At 39.1% G+C, this 19,647-nt stretch overlaps 1 protein-coding gene across 6 annotated transcripts in view; it reads right to left on the bottom strand.

Annotated features, from left to right (window-relative positions):
* CNOT10 (CCR4-NOT transcription complex subunit 10) overlaps positions 1 to 18,443 on the bottom strand; it is a 95,535-nt gene extending 77,092 nt beyond the window's left edge. For 3 of the 6 annotated variants that reach the window (XM_037008637.2, XM_037008641.2, XM_037008638.2), the window contains exon 1: positions 18,152 to 18,441. In XM_037008637.2, the coding sequence (XP_036864532.2) occupies positions 18,152 to 18,173 (22 nt within the window). In that variant the 5' untranslated portion in view covers positions 18,174 to 18,441. Of the gene's footprint in view, positions 1 to 18,151 lie in introns of all 6 variants that reach the window. The other 3 variants (XR_012125898.1, XM_037008639.2, XM_037008642.2) reach the window with 3 other exon arrangements.
* Between the last annotated feature and the right edge of the window lie 1,204 nt (positions 18,444 to 19,647).

Here is a 19,647-nt window from a genome sequence, read left to right as displayed (position 1 = left end):
CACAATATAAATTGGTCCTGGGGATGGTAGTACAGCATGGAGAATAGAATCAATGATTCTGTAACATCTTACTATGTTGATAGATAGTAACTGCACTAGAGGGGGTGAGAATTTAATATGGGTAACTGTTGAACCACTGTGTTGTAAATTTGAAACATAAGACTATATCAACAATACTTCAATAAGAAAATATAAAAATAAATGTAAGGTAAGATGCCTTCAAGAAGTTTACAATCCAGTTGTAGCATAGCTACATTTAACAATTAGGAACCACACTGATAAGAACTCATAGTTAATTTCCAGGCAAAGAATGCTTTCATATGCTTAGAAATCCAAAGCCAAGATAAACATATTTAAAAGCTTCCTTTACATGATTAAGTGTCCATTCTGAGATTAATGATTCTTTCCCTACAATTTACTATTTTTGAAATTAGATTTTATTTGAAAACAAAATCCCCAAATAAAGATAAAAATCTCAGCTGAACTAAGTCTAAAACTACTTAGTTGCAACACTTTCAATGCTCTGAGAAATGTTTCAATACATTTCCTTTCACTAAAGAAATCCTAAATTTTGTGGATTTCTAAAGGATCCTAAAATTTGTGGGCACAACTTATCTCTTCTGATTCACAGTGGATCTTTCTGGACTAGTCTATACATTGTGGTAGATGATTTGGGGGAGGGGTTCACAGGAACCTTTTTTCTCCTTGGGATTTGGAGCCTTGGTGTCAAAAGAGTGACAGGAACCTAAACTGAAATCACCCTAGAGACAATGTGATGCTTCTTAGTTCTCACCAACTCCAAACTTTTTACTGTAAATTACATAGTAGCCATAAAATATAATTTAAAAGATTTAAAAACATAGTCCCTGTTCTAGAGAAATAGACCTGAGCTTTTAAAAATATTTTTAAAAGAGTTATCATTGATATACAATCTTATTATGGTTTCACATACACAACACAGTAGTTCAACATTGACCAAGTCTTCACTCCTCCACTGTGGTCACTGTCTATCAATATAGTAAGATGTTAGAGAGTCATTAACTGTATTCTCCATGTTGTACTACTGCCCCCGTAACCTACCTATACTGTGATTGCGAATAATTGTGCCCTTAATCCCCTTCTCCTTCCCCACCCACCCTCCCTAACCCCTCCCCTTTGGCAACAAGTCCCTTCGCAGTGTCTATGAGTCTACTGTTATTTTTGTTCCTTCTATTTTGCTTTGTTTTTGTATTCCACAAATGAGTGAAATTATTTGGTATTTGTCTTTTAGCTTATTTCACTGGGCATAATACCCTCTAGACCCATCCATGTGTCTATGGCACATTTTGCAAATGGCAGGATTTTTTCTTTTTATGGCTGAATAATACTTCATTGTGTATATGCACTGCCTCTTCTTATCCATCTTTACCTACTGATGGACACTTAAGCTGCTTCCATATCTTGGCTATTGTATAGTGCAGTGATAAACATAGGGGTGTATATTTCTTTTTGAATCAGGGATCTCATTTTCTTCAGGTCAATTTCTAGGAGTGAAATTATTGTGTCAAATTGTATTTCTATTTTTAGTTTTTTTTATTCAGCTTTTATTTCTTATTTTAGTTTTTCTATTTTTAGGAACCTCCATATTGCTTCCACAATAGTTGAACCAATTTACATTCCCACCAACAGTGTAGGAGGGTTCCGCTTTATCAGCATCCTTGCTAGCATTTGCTGTTTCTTTCCTTTCAGATGCTGACCATACTAACAGGGGTGAAGTGATATCTCACGGTGGTTTTATTTTACATTTCCCTGATGATTAGCAATGTGGAGCACCTTTTCACGTGCCTGTTGGCCATCCATATTTCTTTGGAGAAGTGTCTGTTCAGGTCCTCTGCACATTTTTTAACTGGGTTATTTGTTTTTTGGGTCTTTAGGCATATGAGTTCTTTGTATATTTTGGATGTTAACCCCCTAACAGATAATTCATTTATGAATATATTCTCCCATATTGTAGGATGGGAGAATTTTGTTCTGCTGATGGTGTCCTTTGCTGTACAGAAGTTTTTTAGTTTGATGTAGTCCCACTTACTCATTTTTTATTTTGTTTCCCTTGTCCAAGCAGATGTGTTCAGGAAAAAGTTGTTCATGTTTATATTCAAGATATTTTTGCCTAAGTTTTCTTCTAAGAGTTTTATAGTTTCATGACTTACATTCAGGTCTTTACCCATTTTGAGTTTACTTTTGTGTATGGAGCTAGACAATAATCCAGTTTCATTCTCTTACATGTAGCTGTCCAGTTTTCCCAACACCAGTTGTTGAAGAGGCTTTCTTTTCCCCATTTTAAATCCATGGCTCCTTTATAGTATATTAATTGACCATATATGTGTGGGTTTATATCTGGGCTCTCTGTTCTGTTCCATTGATCTGTGGGGTGTTCTTGTGCCAGTACAAAATTGTTTTGCTTACTGTCAAGTTATTTATTTCTTTAAAGAGTCTAACCTAGTTACCTTGTAGAATGTTCTATATTCTGTATATATCAGATTCTTTCTTTCACAATTTACCATTTATGGCAAGAATATTTTATAGGTGATGTGAATGTCCATCATTTTTAATGTTAATATTTTAGTTCTATTACAAAAATCTGCCTTTTGTTTTAAAAAGATGACTTCTGTTTCAATATCTCCTAAAGAATATTCTCTTTCTTGGTTTTATTCACCACCAAAGTTCTAGGCATCAACAATAGAAATATCAATAAAAAGAAATATGACCACTCCATAAATACAATGCCATTTGCTGCAAACAGTTATGTGAAGGTGATGTCACTGTTAAAGACTTAGTATAAAGAATTTTAGTCTCATGATATTTGGATTCTGTATTTTGCAGGGAATTGTTGTCAAATAGAATTGTTGCTTCAGCCTCAACTTCAAAGACCTCTAAAGGTTGAACCCAGCTGCAAAGCAGGGATAAGAAAAACCCTTTTTAGAGTAATTGGGAGGCTTTAATAAGACTACAAGTGAAATAATTGGTATGTATCTGGCAAAGTAAGTCCCCAATATGTGGCATGGAAATGGAGAGTCATACAGATGGGAGGAGGTAGCATAGAGAGATGGAGACAATAAAGTTAACCCTTGAACAATGTGGAGGTTGGAGGCGCTGACCCCCATGCAGTCGAAAATCCACATAAACTTTTGACTTCCAAAAACTTAACTACCAGTAGTCTACTGTTGACTAGAAGCCTTACTGATAACATAAACTGTCAATGAACATGTATTTTGCATGTTATACATATTATATACTATATTCCTACAGTAAAGTAAGCTACAGAAAATGTTTTTTCCAAACTGTCACAGATCTTCAAGAAATTTTCCAATATATTTATGATAAAAATCCTCATGTAAGTGGACCCACATAGTTCAAATTCATGTTGTTCAAGGTCAACTGTACCTGGAATTGAAATAAAAAGACAAGACTCTAGTCTACTGATGAAATTAAGTCGATGATACAAAAGTAGAACTGGGGCAAATAATCAGATTCCCTAATTACTAAAATGAAGGTCTGTATTGGATGGCTTTAGGGTCCCTTCCAAGTAAGAAATGCAGGAACTCCAAACAAGCTTTTAATAAAGAAACAGATGCATCTGTTCACAAAGCAATACTCATTTCCAAATAAGGTAGCGATGTAAGATGAATATCCATGTGGGGGGAAATGGTAGACCACCTTGTCTGCCAAATTACTCAATAATCCCTACAACTACTACCATCACCATCACATCAAGTTTCCCAGAAGACATTATTCACCCTTTAATCTTGGCCATGCAGAGACACACAATAAACTTGACTGGGAGGCATTTCTGAACTTTGTTAGTTTGGCTTGTATATAATAAACTCAGGCCATTCATTCAATTAATAAACAGCTGAGAGAACGCTACTGGTCAAGTATCGTTGTGCATGCTAGGGATGCAAACATGAACCACAGAGACACAGTTCTGTTTGGCACAGAGGTAGACATAAATGGGTGGAGGGAGAATAAAGCCAGTAAAGCCCACTAAAAGCAACTCAAAGGATTAACCAGATAAAATCAGAGAGCCAGAAAAGATTCAGAGTTAATTAGTTGGTTTCAAGGACCAGGAGTTACTTGAAATGTCCAAACACTCCCCAGATAAAGAAAATATCAGAAGACAAGGACAGTAACCGTAAGAGGGCAGCCCATATATTTTTTTTACCAATTAGACCAGGCCTTAAGGCCAAAGATTGTCAATCAAGGACTTCTCTGTTCTGCCAAAAACCCCACAAAAAGAAGCCTCACAGTAAGCAGCCCGCTTTACCTTGACTATGGTCCACTCCTCCCTTGGAGTGTATTCAAATAAAACTTTCACTCTGCTTCCGTACTGTGTCTCTGCCTTTCAATTCTTTGTGCGGCAGGGACAAGAACCTAGGAGGATAACCTCAACCCTGAACAGTTCCAGTATGTGTGAAGTTCAGAGACTCCTTGAGGAGGAGACAGGATACAAATACATGATCTGAATAATGCTATGACAATAACAGGGGGCTGTGGGTGGGAGGTGAGGTTGGACCTAAATGAGGAGGAAGAGCCAGGCAGGAAAGTGTGAGGGAAAAGGGCTCCAGACGTAAAGTGCTTGCAGCTTTCAAATACCCACCATGCATTAAAGGACCCACTGTGCCAGGGTCTAGCTCAGGATACTTGTTTCTCCATCCTACACTACTTGCATTTTCTACCTAATATTAACAACAATAGTAGCAGCTAACATTTCTTGAGTGCTTACTATATGTAAGGTATGTTCTAAGCACTTCAAGTGGGTACCTCTTGGGTGGGAACCTCTCATTTTTGTGCCTGAATAGACTGAAACACTGAGACCTAAGAACTCTGGTCAAGGTCACAAAGTTAGTCAGTTACAGAGCCAGCCTCAAACTCTCAAATGTTGTGCTCTGGATCACTTGCATACCACACTGCCCTGTCCCCAGGCAAGCTTCTCCTTGGCCCAGGACCTAGGAATGGAATGGGAAGCCTTAGGTCTGTAGGGGTCCCCAGCTCCTTTCCATCCCCCCTTTCAGGGGGCTGTCTCTGGCTTAAGGGAGAGGACTGCCAAGGTCAGAGTCTGCTGCCTTACAGAGGAATTTGTTTTCCAGTTCCTCTGCTCAGCATCCTCTCCTCAAAGGTCATGCCCAAACCACTCACTGTGGCTAGTCACGTCCTTGGAGCTCACCACTTCTGTCTCCAGGGAGACAGGGCTCTGGACAGTCACTGGTGGTAGGATCCCACCCTTGCAGCCTTTGCTTATTTTAATGCAAAAATCCCCCTCAAAGGAAAGCAAGAGAGATTTGGATCCCTTCTCTATCTTCTCCGAGAGCAGCGAACATTCAGTTTGTTATTGGCAATAATGATAAACATAAACCATTTAGTTATATGCCATCCCTTATGCTAACAGCATCATGTAAATTACCACTAATCATTACAACTTGCAAGGCAGATGTTAATGCTACCTTTGCCAAGGTTACTAAAAAACTAGCAAAGGTGAATTTTGAACTCAAAGCTGGGCTCCTTCCACCATGTCAAAATGCCTCATTATCTTCCCTACATGCCAGAAAGTTGTCAAGAAGCATGCTAGTCACAGGACTGCTCTGTTCACTGCCTCCTTTCCACTCTTGCCTTCTCCCCACAGATCTGCCATGAGTTGGGGCTAGAGCTAGCAGAATATTCTCCCAGCATCTGCCTCAGAGTTTTGACTTTCCTAATAGCTCCTTCCCACGCCTCACCCATCACAAGACCTTTCCTGGACATTGGGGAAGTGTAACTACCTTCCCAGTGACTCTCTATGAACACATAAACAAAGTCCCCTTATTCCCTTCTGGTCCTTTCACAAAGGGCAACCTCACTGCCACAGTCCTTTGTGGTTTTCCTCAAACACCAGAAACGTGTTGAAAGAAGAGTAAATGACGTATGAAATGAAATTCAATCTCATTACTAAATAAATATAAATTTAAAAAATTAAAACATAATTATCAGCGATTGGGTTGTAAAAGATTTATTCTAATAACCAGCTTGGGCGGAGTGTGGAGGAACTCTGTTGGGTGTGAGTATAAACTGGAACTACCTCCTGGAAAGTAACTGGCAATACCTATCTATGCCTGAGGACTGATCCAATGACCCCACTTGCAGGCATTTACCCTACAAGCACACATGTGCAAGTACATGGTGATGCTCCCTGTCATATCATTCATAAACAGTGAGTGTCTGTGGTAACTTACATACCCTTCAGGTAGGAGATTTGTTAAGTAAGTTATGGTATAGAAATATGACGGCACACTAGCAGTTGCAAAACACAAGTTGAATCTGTATCTTTGACATGGAAAAATACCTAAAACGCCTTGTTAAATACAAGAAACAGACTGCCAGCAATTTTATACAACCAAACCCCATGTTTATATACATATATATGTATTTTTGAATATGTATAGAATAAAGTTTGCAAGGATACACATCAAACTCTTAGTGGTTTCCTCAACGGAGTGAGATGGAAGAGGAAGAGATTTTACTTTCCTTCATATTCCTCGTTTAAGTTTGTACAATGAGCATGGGTTATGCTTTATTTTTTTAAATTTATTTTTAAATGCTTGCCTAAAACTAGTATTAGGTTTTAGAAGACAGGTAAGTGGTTGCCTTGAAGAATATGGTGACTGCAAGATGCACAGAGGGGGCTTCTGGGTGTGTGAGAATTTGTTAAACCGTATGTACTCATGATGTTGGTATTTTTTGATAACTGCCTAGAAACCTGTATTCCAGGAGCATTTAAAAAAAAAAACAAAACAGTTCTCGGCAGAGTTGACTTTGGGAGCCCTGGCCTGGCACATGTCAGCAGTCAATAAAGACCGCAACTTCCCTCTCTTGAGAAGGCAACACAGTATAATGAAAAGAGCTCAAGTCTTGCAATCAGTAACATTTTCATTCCAATCTCCCCTTGGGCACCTAACTCTTTGCTTGGAGATGCTAAATAAACATTAGCTCCCTCCTTTCCTTTTTGACTGAACAATTAAGGATTCTAGAAATTTTTAAAAAACATACTTATTTCTCACAAAAGAGTACAGATTAAAACACCGAACATATAAAAAACGGAGGAGGAATAAAAAGGGAGAGAAATAAAGAATCATCACACTGTGTTTATAATAGCTTAATAAGAGAGTTAACAGACTATTAGATAGTAAAGAAGCTACCCTTGAATCTTTGGTAACCACAAATCTGAAGCCTGCAATGGCAATAAGGACATATCTTTCAATAATCACCCTAAATGTAAATGGACTGAATGCACCAATCAAAAGACACAGAGTAATAGAATGGATAAAACAGCAAGACCCATCTATATGCTGCTTACAAGAGACTCATCTCAAACCCAAAGACATGCACAGACTAAAAGTCAAAGGATGGAAAAAGATATTTCATGCACACAACAGGGAGAAAAAAGCAGGTGTTGAGGTACCTGTATCAGACAAAATAGACTTCAAAACAAAGAAAGTAAGAGATAAAGAAGGAAACTACATAATTATAAAGGGAGCAGTCCAACAAGAGGATATAACCATTATAAACATATATGCACCCAATACAGAAGCACCAAAATACATGAAACAAATACTAACAGAATTAAAGGAGGAAATAGAATGCAATGCATTCATTCTAAGAGACTTCAACACACCACTCACTCCAAAGGACAGATCCACCAGGCAGAAAATCAGGAAGGACACAGAGGCACTGAACAACACACTAGAAAAGATGGACCTAACAGACATCTACAGAACTCTACACCCAAAAGCAGCAGGATACACATTCTTCTCAAGTGCACATGGAACATTCTCCAGAATAGACCACATACTAGGCCACAAAAAGAGCCTCAGTAAAATAAAAAAGACTGAAATTCTACCAGCCAACTTCCCAGACCACAAAGGTATAAAACTAGAAATAAATTGTACAAAGAAAACAAACAGGCTCACAAACACATGGAGGTTTAACAACATGCTCCTAAATAATCAATGGATCAATGACCAAATTAAAATACAGATCAAGCAATATATGGAGACAAATGACAACAACAGCACAAAACCCCAACTTCTGTGGGATGCAGCAAAGGCAGTTCTAAGAGGAAAGTATATAGCAATCCAGGCATATTTAAAGAAGAAAGAGCAATCCCAAATGAATAGTCTGAAGTCAAAACTATTGAGATTGGAAAAAGAAGAACAAATGAGGCCCAAAGTCAGCAGAAGGAGGGACATAATAAAAATCTGAGAAGAAATAAATAAAATTGAGAAGAATAAAACAATAGAAAAAAACCAATGATACCAAGAGCTGGTTCTTTGAGAAAATAAACAAAACAGATAAACCCCTAGCCAGACTTATTAAGAGAAAAAAAGAATCTACACACATCAACAGTCAGAAATGAGAAAGGAAAAATCACAACGGACCTCACAGAAATGCAAAGAATTATTAGAGAATACTATGAGAATCTATATGCTAACAAACTGGAAAACGTAGAACAAATGCACAACTTCCTAGAAAAATACAACCTTCCAAGACTGACCAAGGAAGAAACACAAAATCTAAACAGACCAATTACCAGCAACGAAATTGAATCGGTAATCAAAAAACTACCCAAGACCAAAACCCCTGGGCCAGATGAATTTACCTCGGAATTTTATCAGACATACAGAGAAGACATAATACCTATTCTCCTTAGAGTTTTCCAAAAAAGAGAAGAGGAGAGAATACTTCCAAACTCATTCTATGAAGCCAGCATCACTTTAATAAAAAGAAAAGGTAAAGACCCCACCAATAAAGAAAATTACAGACCAATATCTCTGATAAACATAGATGCAAAAATAATCAACAAAATATTAGCAAACCGAATTCAAAAATACATTGAGGATCATACATCATGATCAAGTGGGATTCATCTCAGGGATGCAAGGATGGTACAACATTCGAAAATCCATCAACATCATCCACCACATCAACAAAAAGAAAGACAAAAACCACATGATCATCTCCAGAGATGCTGAAAAAGCATTTGACAAAATTCAACATCCATTCATGATTAAAACTCTCAGCAAAATGGGAATAGAGGGCAAGTACCTCAACATAATAAAGGCCATATATATCATAAACCCACAGCCAACATTATACTGAACAGCGAGAAGCTAAAAGCTTTTCCTCTGAGATTGGGAACTAGACAGGGATGCCCACTCTCCCCACTGTTACTTAACATAGTACTGGAGGTCCTAGCCATGGCAATCAGACAAAATAAAGAAATACAAGGAATCCAGATTGGTAAAGAACAAGTTAAACTGTCACTATTTGCAGATGACATGATATTGTACATAAAAAACCCTAAAGACTCCACCCCAAAACTACTAGAACTGATATCGGAATACAGCAAAGTTGCAGGATACAAAATTAACACACAGAAATCTGTAGCTTTCCTATATACTAACAATGAACCAATAGAAAGAGAAATCAGGAAAACAATTCCATTCACAATTGCATCAAAAAGAATAAAATACCTAGGAATAAACCTAACCAAGGAAGTGAAAGACCTATACCCTGAAAACTACAAGACACTCTTAAGAGAAATTAAAGAGGACACTAACAAATGGAAACTCATCCCATGCTTCTGGCTAGGAAGAATCAATATTGTCAAAATGGCCATCCTGCCTAAAGTAATCTACAGATTCAATGTAATCCCTATCAAAATACCAACAGCATTCTACAATGAACTGGAACAAATAGTTTTAAAATTCATATGTAACCACAAAAATACCCGAATAGCCACAGCAATCGTGAGAAGGAACAATAAAGCAGGGGGGATTACGTTTCCCAACTTCAAACTCTACTAAAAGCCACAGTAATCAAGACAATTTGGTACTGGCACAAGAACAGAACCACAGACCAGTGGAAGAGGATAGAGAATCCAGACATTAATCCAATTAATATATGAAAGGGGAGCCGTGGTCATGCAATGGGGAAATGACAGCCTCTTCAACAGCTGGTGTTGGCAAAACTAGACAGCTACATGTAAGAGAATGAAACTGGATCATTGCCTAACCCCATAAACAAAAGTAAATTCAAAATGGATCAAAGGCCTGAATGTAAGTCACGAAACCATAAAACTCTTAGAAAAAACCATATGCAAAAATCTCTTGGACATAAACATGAACAACTTCTTCATGAACATATCTCCCTGGGAAGGGAAACAAAAGCAAAAATGAACAAGTGGGACTATATCAAGCTGAAAAGCTTCTGTACAGCAAAGGACACTACCAATAGAAAAATAAGGCATCCTACAGTATGGAGAATATATTCATAAATGACAGATCCAATAAAGGGTTGACATCCAAAATATATAAAGAGCTCATGTACCTGAACAAACAAAAAGCAAATAATCCAATTTAAAAATGGTCAGAGGAGCTGATCAGACAGTTCTCTAAAGAAGAAATTCAGATGGCCAACAGACACATGAAAAGATGCTCCACATCACTTGTCATCAGAGAAATGCAAATTAAAACCACAATGAGATGTCACCTCACACCAGTAAGGATTGCCACCATCCAAAAGACAAACAACAAATGTTGGCGAGGTTGGGGAGAATGGGGAACCCTCCTACACTGCTGGTGGGAATGTAAATTAGTTCAACCACTGTGGAAAGAAGTATGGAGGTTCCTCAAAATGCTCAAAATAGAAATACCATTTGACCCAGGAATTCCACTTCTAGGAATTTACCCTAAGAATGCAGCAGCCCAGTCTGAAAAAGACAGATGCACCCTTATTTTCATTGCTGCACTATTTACAATAGCCAAGAATTGGAAGTAACCTAAGTGTCCATCAGTAGATGAATGGATAAAGAAGATGTGGTACATATACACAATGGAATATTATTCAGCCATAAGAAAACAAATACTACCATTTGCAACAACATGGATGGAGCTAGAGGGTATTATGTTCACTGAAATAAGCCAGGCAGTGAAGACAAGTATCAAATGATTTCACTCATCTGTGGAGTATATGAACAAAGAAAAACTGAAGGAACAAAACAGCAGCAGAATCACAGAACCCAAGAATGGACTAACAGTTACCAAAGGGAAAGGGAGTGGGGAGATTGGGTGGGAAGGGAGGGATAAGGGCGGGCAGGGCTGAAAGGGGACATTATGATTAGCATGTATAATGAGGTGGGGCACTGGGAGGTCTGTACGACACAGAGAAGACAAGTATGACTCCACACCATCTTACTATGCTGATGGACAGAGACTGTAATGGGGTATGTGGGGGGAACTTGGTGATGGGGGGAGTCTAGTAAACATAATGTTCCTCATGTAATTGTAGATTGAAACAACAACAACAAAAATATATATATATATACTTATTTCTGCACTTTAAAGTTACAAATTAACAATGAGTTACATTTATGGGACAGCTCTTTAAATTGCTGCGAACCCCCTAGTAAATTGCATACTCTTTTGAGAATCACCACTTATACTAAGAACAAAATATAATTTGTGCTGGAGTGAATTTATGTAAGGTTTAGATCTGCCCTACTAAAAAAGGTATCCTGGTATTAGGGTTTATTACAAGTGTTATTTCTAATAATTAAAGTAGACAGATAAATTAATATTTCGTTTCCATTTCGGCATACAGATAAGAATTAAATCCTTATACAGAAGAAGAAAAACTAACAGTTTATTGGAGACAGTTAAAAGGACACTGTTAAGACTTCCAATTATAAAATAAATAAGTAACTGGGATGTAATGTATAGCATAAGGAATATAGTCAAAACATTGTAACAACTTTGTACGGTGATAGCTGGTAGCTAGAATTATCATGTATATAAATGTTGAATCACTGTGTTGTACACCTGAAACTAATGTAATACTGTGTGTCAACTACCCTTCAATAAAAAATGATTTAAAAAAAAAAAGGACACTGTTAAATCGTCTTTTCTTTAGAAAGTCATAACAATGGTTATCCTTAACAGTTTACATGATACATCTATTTTGCAAAACTTTTAGGTGCAAAATAACAATAAGGACCAATTATTTTAAAATGTAAAAACTTAAAACTAAAAATGGGACACAGGATTTCAGGACCCCAGAAAGGAAAATATTACCTTAGACCAAAGAATTGTCAATTGCATGCACATTTGTCATAAAATTTTAACAGTGAATATAAATAACTTAAAATGTTTTAGAAAACTGAAAGTGTTTTAAGAGTTTATCACTTTAAACCAAATGCCAAATGTCTTAGTTTGCCCTCAAGTTATTTCTGTAACTTCTTCAAAATATACTCTCTGTAGATTATATTCTTTAATGGGACTTCTAGGTCCAGTTGTCAAAGAGGATTATAAATCTGAGGCAAAGGGAAGCCCAACAATTCACCAAGGGGTTGAAGAATTTAAGCTTCCACTTTTCATCATTATCCTCAAGAAACTGTGAAAGTGTCCTAAAATTTTCCAGGACAGGAGAGAACCCAACTTTAAGATAAATAAACAAATAAGCAGTACTCTGAGGCTGACGAGAGACACTGAAATTCCCATTTCTACAGACATTTCAGAGAACTGAGCTCAATAGATAGCCTTTTACAAGTTAATCATTACTTTACTTACACTTCTACTTCAAGATAAAACTTAAAAAAAAGAAACCAAAACCCACTCCAATGGGATTACTATTTTAATTTTCCTTGTTATCTTTCTGTACTTTTCAAGTGTTCTGTAAGGAATGGTTATTATTTTTGTAATCAGTTTTTAAAACATTCATTTATTATAACTGCTGACTTACCAGAAAGAGACTGTGCATAATTCCACAATGTGTCTTTATTTGTCCAAAAGCAGTTTCCATTGCCAACTGAAAGAGCATATGATTGTTCATCCATAAGCTCGACTTTCCGACTACTCTGGTCTAATGAACATGACTGACCTAGGTGTACAGAGCTCTTAGGCGCACAAAACTTGACACCCTTTAAGCCAACGGGCTTCATTTCGAACCGAACAATTGCTTTAAGGTTAGAACTAAGTACTAAAGAAACATGTTGCTTTTTCAAAACCGAAAAAATCAGTTAACTGAAAGTACAGACCCATTCCAACACAGAATGTTAAGACCCATTCCAACACAGAATGTTAACAATTCAAATCTGATTGGAGGAGGATCTTCCATACAAGTGTCACTTTTCAAAGTACAGCTCCAATGATGTTCAAGGAAATAAACTTTTTCTAAAGAAGAAAAGGAGCTTTAAGGCCTAGGGAAACCTACTGATACACGTAGTGTTGATGCCCTTGTGAAGGACTTTTTAAAGGATGCTATTTCAAAGCAAAACAATTCGGGTTCACCAAGTCACCATATAGTTAAGGCCACACACCTCACATGTGGTTTTCTGTCACTTGAGCAGTATACCTTTCTTATCAAAACCCTACATATAATGGCTGATTTCTACATAGCTCAGAGAAATAACATGCGACTAGCAAAACCACAGACTTGAGCACTCTGACTAGCACTGCAGAAGAAATACAATATGAAGAGTTATCAGCAAGCTTTGGGGAAGACAGGCAAGCAGAATACATTTTCACTGTCATATCTGAGAGTGTGGTTTTTATGCACAGAAGAGAGACTTACTCTAGTTTTCAAATATTAATACCTGATTTATTCATGTTTACAAGTTCAAAAAGCCTAGATTGTTTTCAAAATCTTACATTCAACTTAGACATCTTACTCTCTTCGGAGTTTTAAAGGGCTGTGATGTATGTTTGACCTCAAAGACCTTCAAATGTAGAATTTTAACTACCTTAAATAATTAAAATATTTAAGTACAATTGGCTAAGACAAAATTTTGTGAGAACTTAAATAGTTTATGAATCTAAAAAATAAAACTTATGAAAATAGTGACTTATGTATCCTTTAATGCATATGCAATTACATAAATATATAAGGTTTTAACTTCAGTTCATAAGTATAAATGAATTACTCACTCAATTATACATTTTAAATTGGACTCATAAGACCAACATTAAAAAAATTTCAAATATCAAATGTAGGTCACTCCTAATGTTGAAACTAGTAAATAGAAAGGATGAAGTAAGTTTTTAACATTTAACATGACTTTCTGGGAAGAATCATAGTTCATCCCCAGTTGATATGGGAGAATTACTCTTTATAGAATACCAGCTAATAAATGCAGAAAGTAATAGAATGAAGAAAAGTAAATTTTGCAACCCTCAATGACTAATTAAGGCAATGATAATCAATGGCAGATGTTTATATAATGCCAAATTATTACCCAAATATTTCTTCTTATTTTAAGTGGAAAAAGATGTACCTGCCACCACCTTAACAAATTAATCAAATTTAGTATCACTAATAGTGGACAAAATGACATTATGTACTTTAAAGTATACAGCATCTCCTCTATAAAATATCTTACAAATATCTAAAAGAAAATTCACTAACATTGTGAATTCCACTGTCCCTTCAATCTCTGTTTAGTTGGTGCTCCACCCAGTGTTGGTTGAAATATAAATGACTACAATTTGGTTGATTAGAACTCAGGGTGTTAGAACTGCTAGCCTGTCGGTCACTGAGTGGCCACAACCCAGAAGCACAGGTCAACTTAGTTCCCCACGAGTCTTGACTAACTGGAAACAGGAAATAGGAGGAAGCTGGACAGGTAAATCATCCTTTCTTTCTTATATTGACTACTCTGAATGAGGTTTCTCTCTCTTGACACCCCTTCAGAAAAATCCCATATGCAAGTGACTTGCACTAGCTCACGGTCAGCTAGTAGCCAGGAATGTTAACCGTACTGCATCTTCCTTTGCCTTATTTCCTTCTCTCCCTCCTTTTACTGCCCTTGGCTTGCACCTTCCAAATAAAAAGTTACCATCTTAACTCAGTTCTGCTTCCTTGGAGATGGGTGCTAAAATGTAACACCTTACCTCAGTCAATCCTCACAAGCTTCAACCTTGTGAGGTAAATAAATTAGAAAGCTATCAGGAAGAAATTAGAACTATTAGGACCCCCTTTTACAAATAAACTTAAGGTTCAACTAACAACCTTTCCCAACGAGCAAGGCTTTCTGCTCCCCTACTCTACCCTGTCAGTCACAAATTCTGCCAATTTTACTCACATCTGCTTCTCTGCATCCTACCACTACCCTAAAGCATTTAAAAAAATAAGGCCTGAGATGATCTCACTTAACCCTTTAAGAATCCTTTGAGGCAGATACTACTATAATTCTCATTCTACACACAGGAAAGGTGAGGCTTAAAAAAAGCTTTCTTAAAACTGGCCCAAGGCAACACAAACAGCTGGGATGCACCCAGGCAGTCTGATTTCAAATTCAATGCTCCTAACTCTTCATCAATTCTCACCCAGCTCAGTAAAAACATAAATCAGATCACTCATGCCCTTGCTGAAATCTCCCAGTGGCTTCCCATTAGTTAGAATAAATTCAAACTTCTTCCATGGCCTACAAGGCCTGACACAAGCTGGACCCTGCCACAATGCTGCTTTCACCTCCTGCCATGCTTTCTTTGTGCACTACTCTATAAATATGTAGAGCGCCTCCTATTTGGCAGCTGTTATTCTAGATGCCAGAGATAGAGTATGACCAACACACACAACAGTGCCTTTCTTCCTGGTGCCTGTATTCAGGGGGTCTTCCTGCTGTCTTTAAACCTTTCCCCAGAGTTGTGTACATTTGTTGCTCCTCCTACTTGGAGCGTTCTTCCCCCACATGTCTGGCTTTTTACTTTTACCGTCTCTGTTCAAATGTTAACTTTAAGAGAGCCTTTCCTTCTCTAACCAATCTTTTCAAGATAGGGTCCTTGCTTTCAGTTATCCTCTATCCTCTTGCTCATTTTTCTTTTCTTCACAATTTTATCACAACTGAAATCATAATTATTTCCTTCTACATGTTTATCTGTCTCTCATACTACATTACAAGCTGTGTGATGGCAGAGACTTTGTAACGTCTGGCAGAGCATGAAGTTGGCATGTATTTACTGAATAAATTAATATCACAAATTAGTTGGTCTTGGACAGCCTCTGGGCTTCCAGGCTCTACCTCAGTCCATGTGATCAGGTCACTTGCCCCCTCAAGTCCTCTCTCAGGACCTTTTTCTTCCCTAATGAAGAACAAGTACACAAGACCTCCCAGGACCCTGGCCTCGGGAGCTCAGAAATGAAGCAGCATATAAACTCGACTTTGAATGATGACGTGTTCATCAGGTAGAGAAGAGAAAGAAGGGCATTACCACAAAATAATGTGATGCTTTCCAAGACAGAAATTTCTGGTGTGAAGAGCTAGATTTGTTGATATAGAAACATCAGCTGAGAATGGATTGTGAAGGTTCTTAATGTCACAAATGACATTAAGGAGTGAGGATTTGATGCCCAAGAGATGGTACAGTGTTGGAAAGTTTATAGGCATGGGAATGGTATGATTTAATTCGTGTTTCAGAAATAAAATGAAAAGGCAGCAGTGAGAAGAATGGATAGGAAGAGACAGAGCCGGGAGGTTGCTTAATGTGAAATATACCACATTCAGAGATAAAGGCCGGAACCACAGCAGTTGAAATGGGGATGGATAGAAGCAGCAGAGAGATTCAAGGGAGCCACATACACTAAACACTCATCTACTTCACAAATTCAACCTTATTATTTAAGCAGGGAGAGTCTTAAAATGGCCTATAAACCAAAGAAACAGTCCCCCAAACACTCTGGACCTCATTCTTCTGCTACACACATTACACATCTACATATTACATATATATTACCAAATGGGAGTGCCACTTTAATAGGTCTGTCTCTAACAGACTGAATAGTAGGTCCTCAAAGGTGGGGAGTGCGTCATAACCACTTCTTTAATATCTAAGGTGGGCTCCTGGCCCGCAATCTTTGTGAATGAATGAATGAACAAATGGAAGAATGCTTTATGACTGAGTAAGAACTTGAAAACCGGATGGGGTTTTTTGGCCTAAATACGTCACTCAAGGCAAGTGCAATGAATGGTGTGGACAAGTCAGGATGGTAAACCTGGGGAACAGACACTGTCTGAAACTAAGAAGGAAGATGTTGGTCCCTTGGTCCAACCTTGGGCAGGCTTGCTTCCATATGGCTCACTCCCTCATTTCATTCCACTGTCTGATCAAATATCACCTCACCAGAGGCTTAGTCTGAGCAGCCTACCTAAAATCTATGGCATACTCTATTATACTCACTTTCCAAACCTTTTCTCTGTTGCTTTTCTCCTTAACAGATTACTGAAAAGATCCTCTAATGATTTTATTAATTTTACCTGTATCAGGATGGGCTTACTCTAATTTCAAATCAAGTTCATCTGTCAGTTACTGATCAGAACCTACTAAAACCTACAGCCCACTGAAATTTTCCTTTTTTTAAGAAAATTAATTTCACCTCAAAAAGTCTAAGTGCTGATTACTCCTAAGCCCTGTCACTTAAATTCTTCCATCAAAATGTGGATGCCACAAGGAACAGGAATTTCTTACAGGAAAAACATACGCCAGACCGTCCCAAAGGTAGGCAGGAAATAATTTTACACTCCTTAACGGCAAGATCCTAGGAATGGGGGCAGTGATGTATAAAGAAAATCATCGAGATAAATTAATTTTCAGGAACCAAGAGAAAACAGGTTCTAAATGCAAGATATTAGAGCACCGGCTGAAGTGAGACACTATAATTTTATATTTATTTAAATAAGTGGTTGTTCACAAAGCTAGACACATCAAGACGTTGATCACAGGCAGACAGATGTGGCCGAAACAGCCCAGGGGAGTCCCAGCCTGAGACAGGGGAAATTAAGGCAGCTGCTGCTCCGGGGTGAACTTTCCTTGTTCCGCCTTCCCCACTGGAAAGTCGGTAAGTCTGTGAGGCGGCTAAACAAATTTAAGCTTTTTACGCCTTTGATATTCTGGAGAGCGGGGCAAAGGCGGTCAGCAGCGGCTTCGTGCTGCACTTGGGTACAAACCTACCGGATCCGAGGCCCGAGGGCTCATACTGGCGCCCCGAGGAAGGGGATGCGGGAGAGCAATGCACGCCCGAGTGAAAGCCGCCCGGGAGCTCCCACCCAGTCCCCGCGCGGGCCCCCGTCTCGGCTCGCGGGGCGCCTCACCTGCAGGCTTGTCTGCAGCCATCTTCCCGCCTCGGCTCGGGTTCTTCCCCGCGGGTGGCGTTACCTCAACTCCAGCTGCCGAGTTGGCCGCTGTCCCGGCCGTCGGAGGACCAGCCTATGCCCACACGGCTCCCGGTCCTGGATTCCGGCTTGGGGAGTGGGCGAACGGCGGGCTGAGGAAGTGACGACGGCTAACTCAGTCGTCCGGCAGCTGCAGCAGCGTCTACGCCCCGGCGGCACCAAGACCTCCCGCCAGGCACGGCTTCCGCCCCGCAGCTTCCCCGTACACACCACTTCCGGGGGCCGCGGCCGGCGTGGGAACTGCGACTGGCCCCGCCCCGTGCCGGCGTCCCCACCCCGCCCCCACCTTCTGCGGCGTGCGCGCGCACGCTGGGGCGGACGTGGGCGCCCTTGCGCCCTGGGCGCGGGCTGGAGGCAGGGGCGTGGTGGACGGCTTGTTTTCTCTATTCCGGGTTCAAGTTCCTGTCCAAGCTCTTGCTCCGCACTTTTCATAAAATCGCAGTAACTGCACCTGACATTTATGTGATCAGCGTTGAGTCTTACACTTGGCGTGCACTCCATATTTCTCACAACTGTGAGAAGTCTCTGTTGCAGTTCCCCTTTTAAAAACAAAACAAAGCATTTTATTTTAGGGTATGTGGATAAAAAGAAGGTTCCTGTGGCCAGGATTCTCACCTGGCCCTGGTTGGCTAGCTCACTACACACGTGTGGGCAATACGTCGTTATTGACTCTATATGAAGAGCCTTACCCAGTGCTCTGGGCGACACGGTGGCCCTGGGAGATCAGAGAAGAGACTGGAGGGGTGGCAACGCCAAGGAAAGAGGCCAAAGGACGACTGCACAGGTAGAGGCCCAGAGGCAGAGACGGGCTTGCTACAGGCAGACTCCCTCTGAGTGAACGAGATTTTAGTAATTGACCTGCCACCATGGAAATAAAGTTGGGTATAACCCTTTCACCCCAAGAACGTTCTACTGTCATTTCTTTGATCACATTGAATCCATAGTGAACTTGCCTGGGGCTGAAACCCATTGACAAGACAGGATAGTTTTAGATTTACAGGAAAATTGCAAATACAGAGTTCTTTTACGCTCCTCACTTAGTTTTCCCTGTTGTGAACACTTTGAATTACTGTGGTACATCTGTCACACCTAAGAAACTATCTTGATTAGTGCATTACTATTAATTAAATTCAACACATTTTTGCATTTCATCAACTTTCCCCCAGTTTTCCTTTCATTCTAGGATCCTGTCCAGGATACCACATTACCTTTATTCATCATGTTTTTTTAGGCTATTCTTGATTGTGGCAGTTTCTTAGACTTTCCCTGCTCTTGTTGAATTTGACAGCTTTGAAGAGTACTGGTCAGGATTTTTGAAGAATGTACCTTGATTTGGGTTTGTCCAATATGTTTTCATGGTTAGACTGGGGTTAAGGGTTTTTAGAAGACCACAGAAGAGTCTTGCTATTTTCATG

Source organism: Manis javanica, chromosome 15, assembly GCF_040802235.1.
Source record: "Manis javanica isolate MJ-LG chromosome 15, MJ_LKY, whole genome shotgun sequence".
NCBI classification, from domain to species: Eukaryota; Metazoa; Chordata; class Mammalia; order Pholidota; family Manidae; genus Manis; species Manis javanica.
The sequence above is the reverse complement of the archived record's forward strand: the minus strand, read 5'-3'. Positions and strand labels throughout refer to the sequence as shown.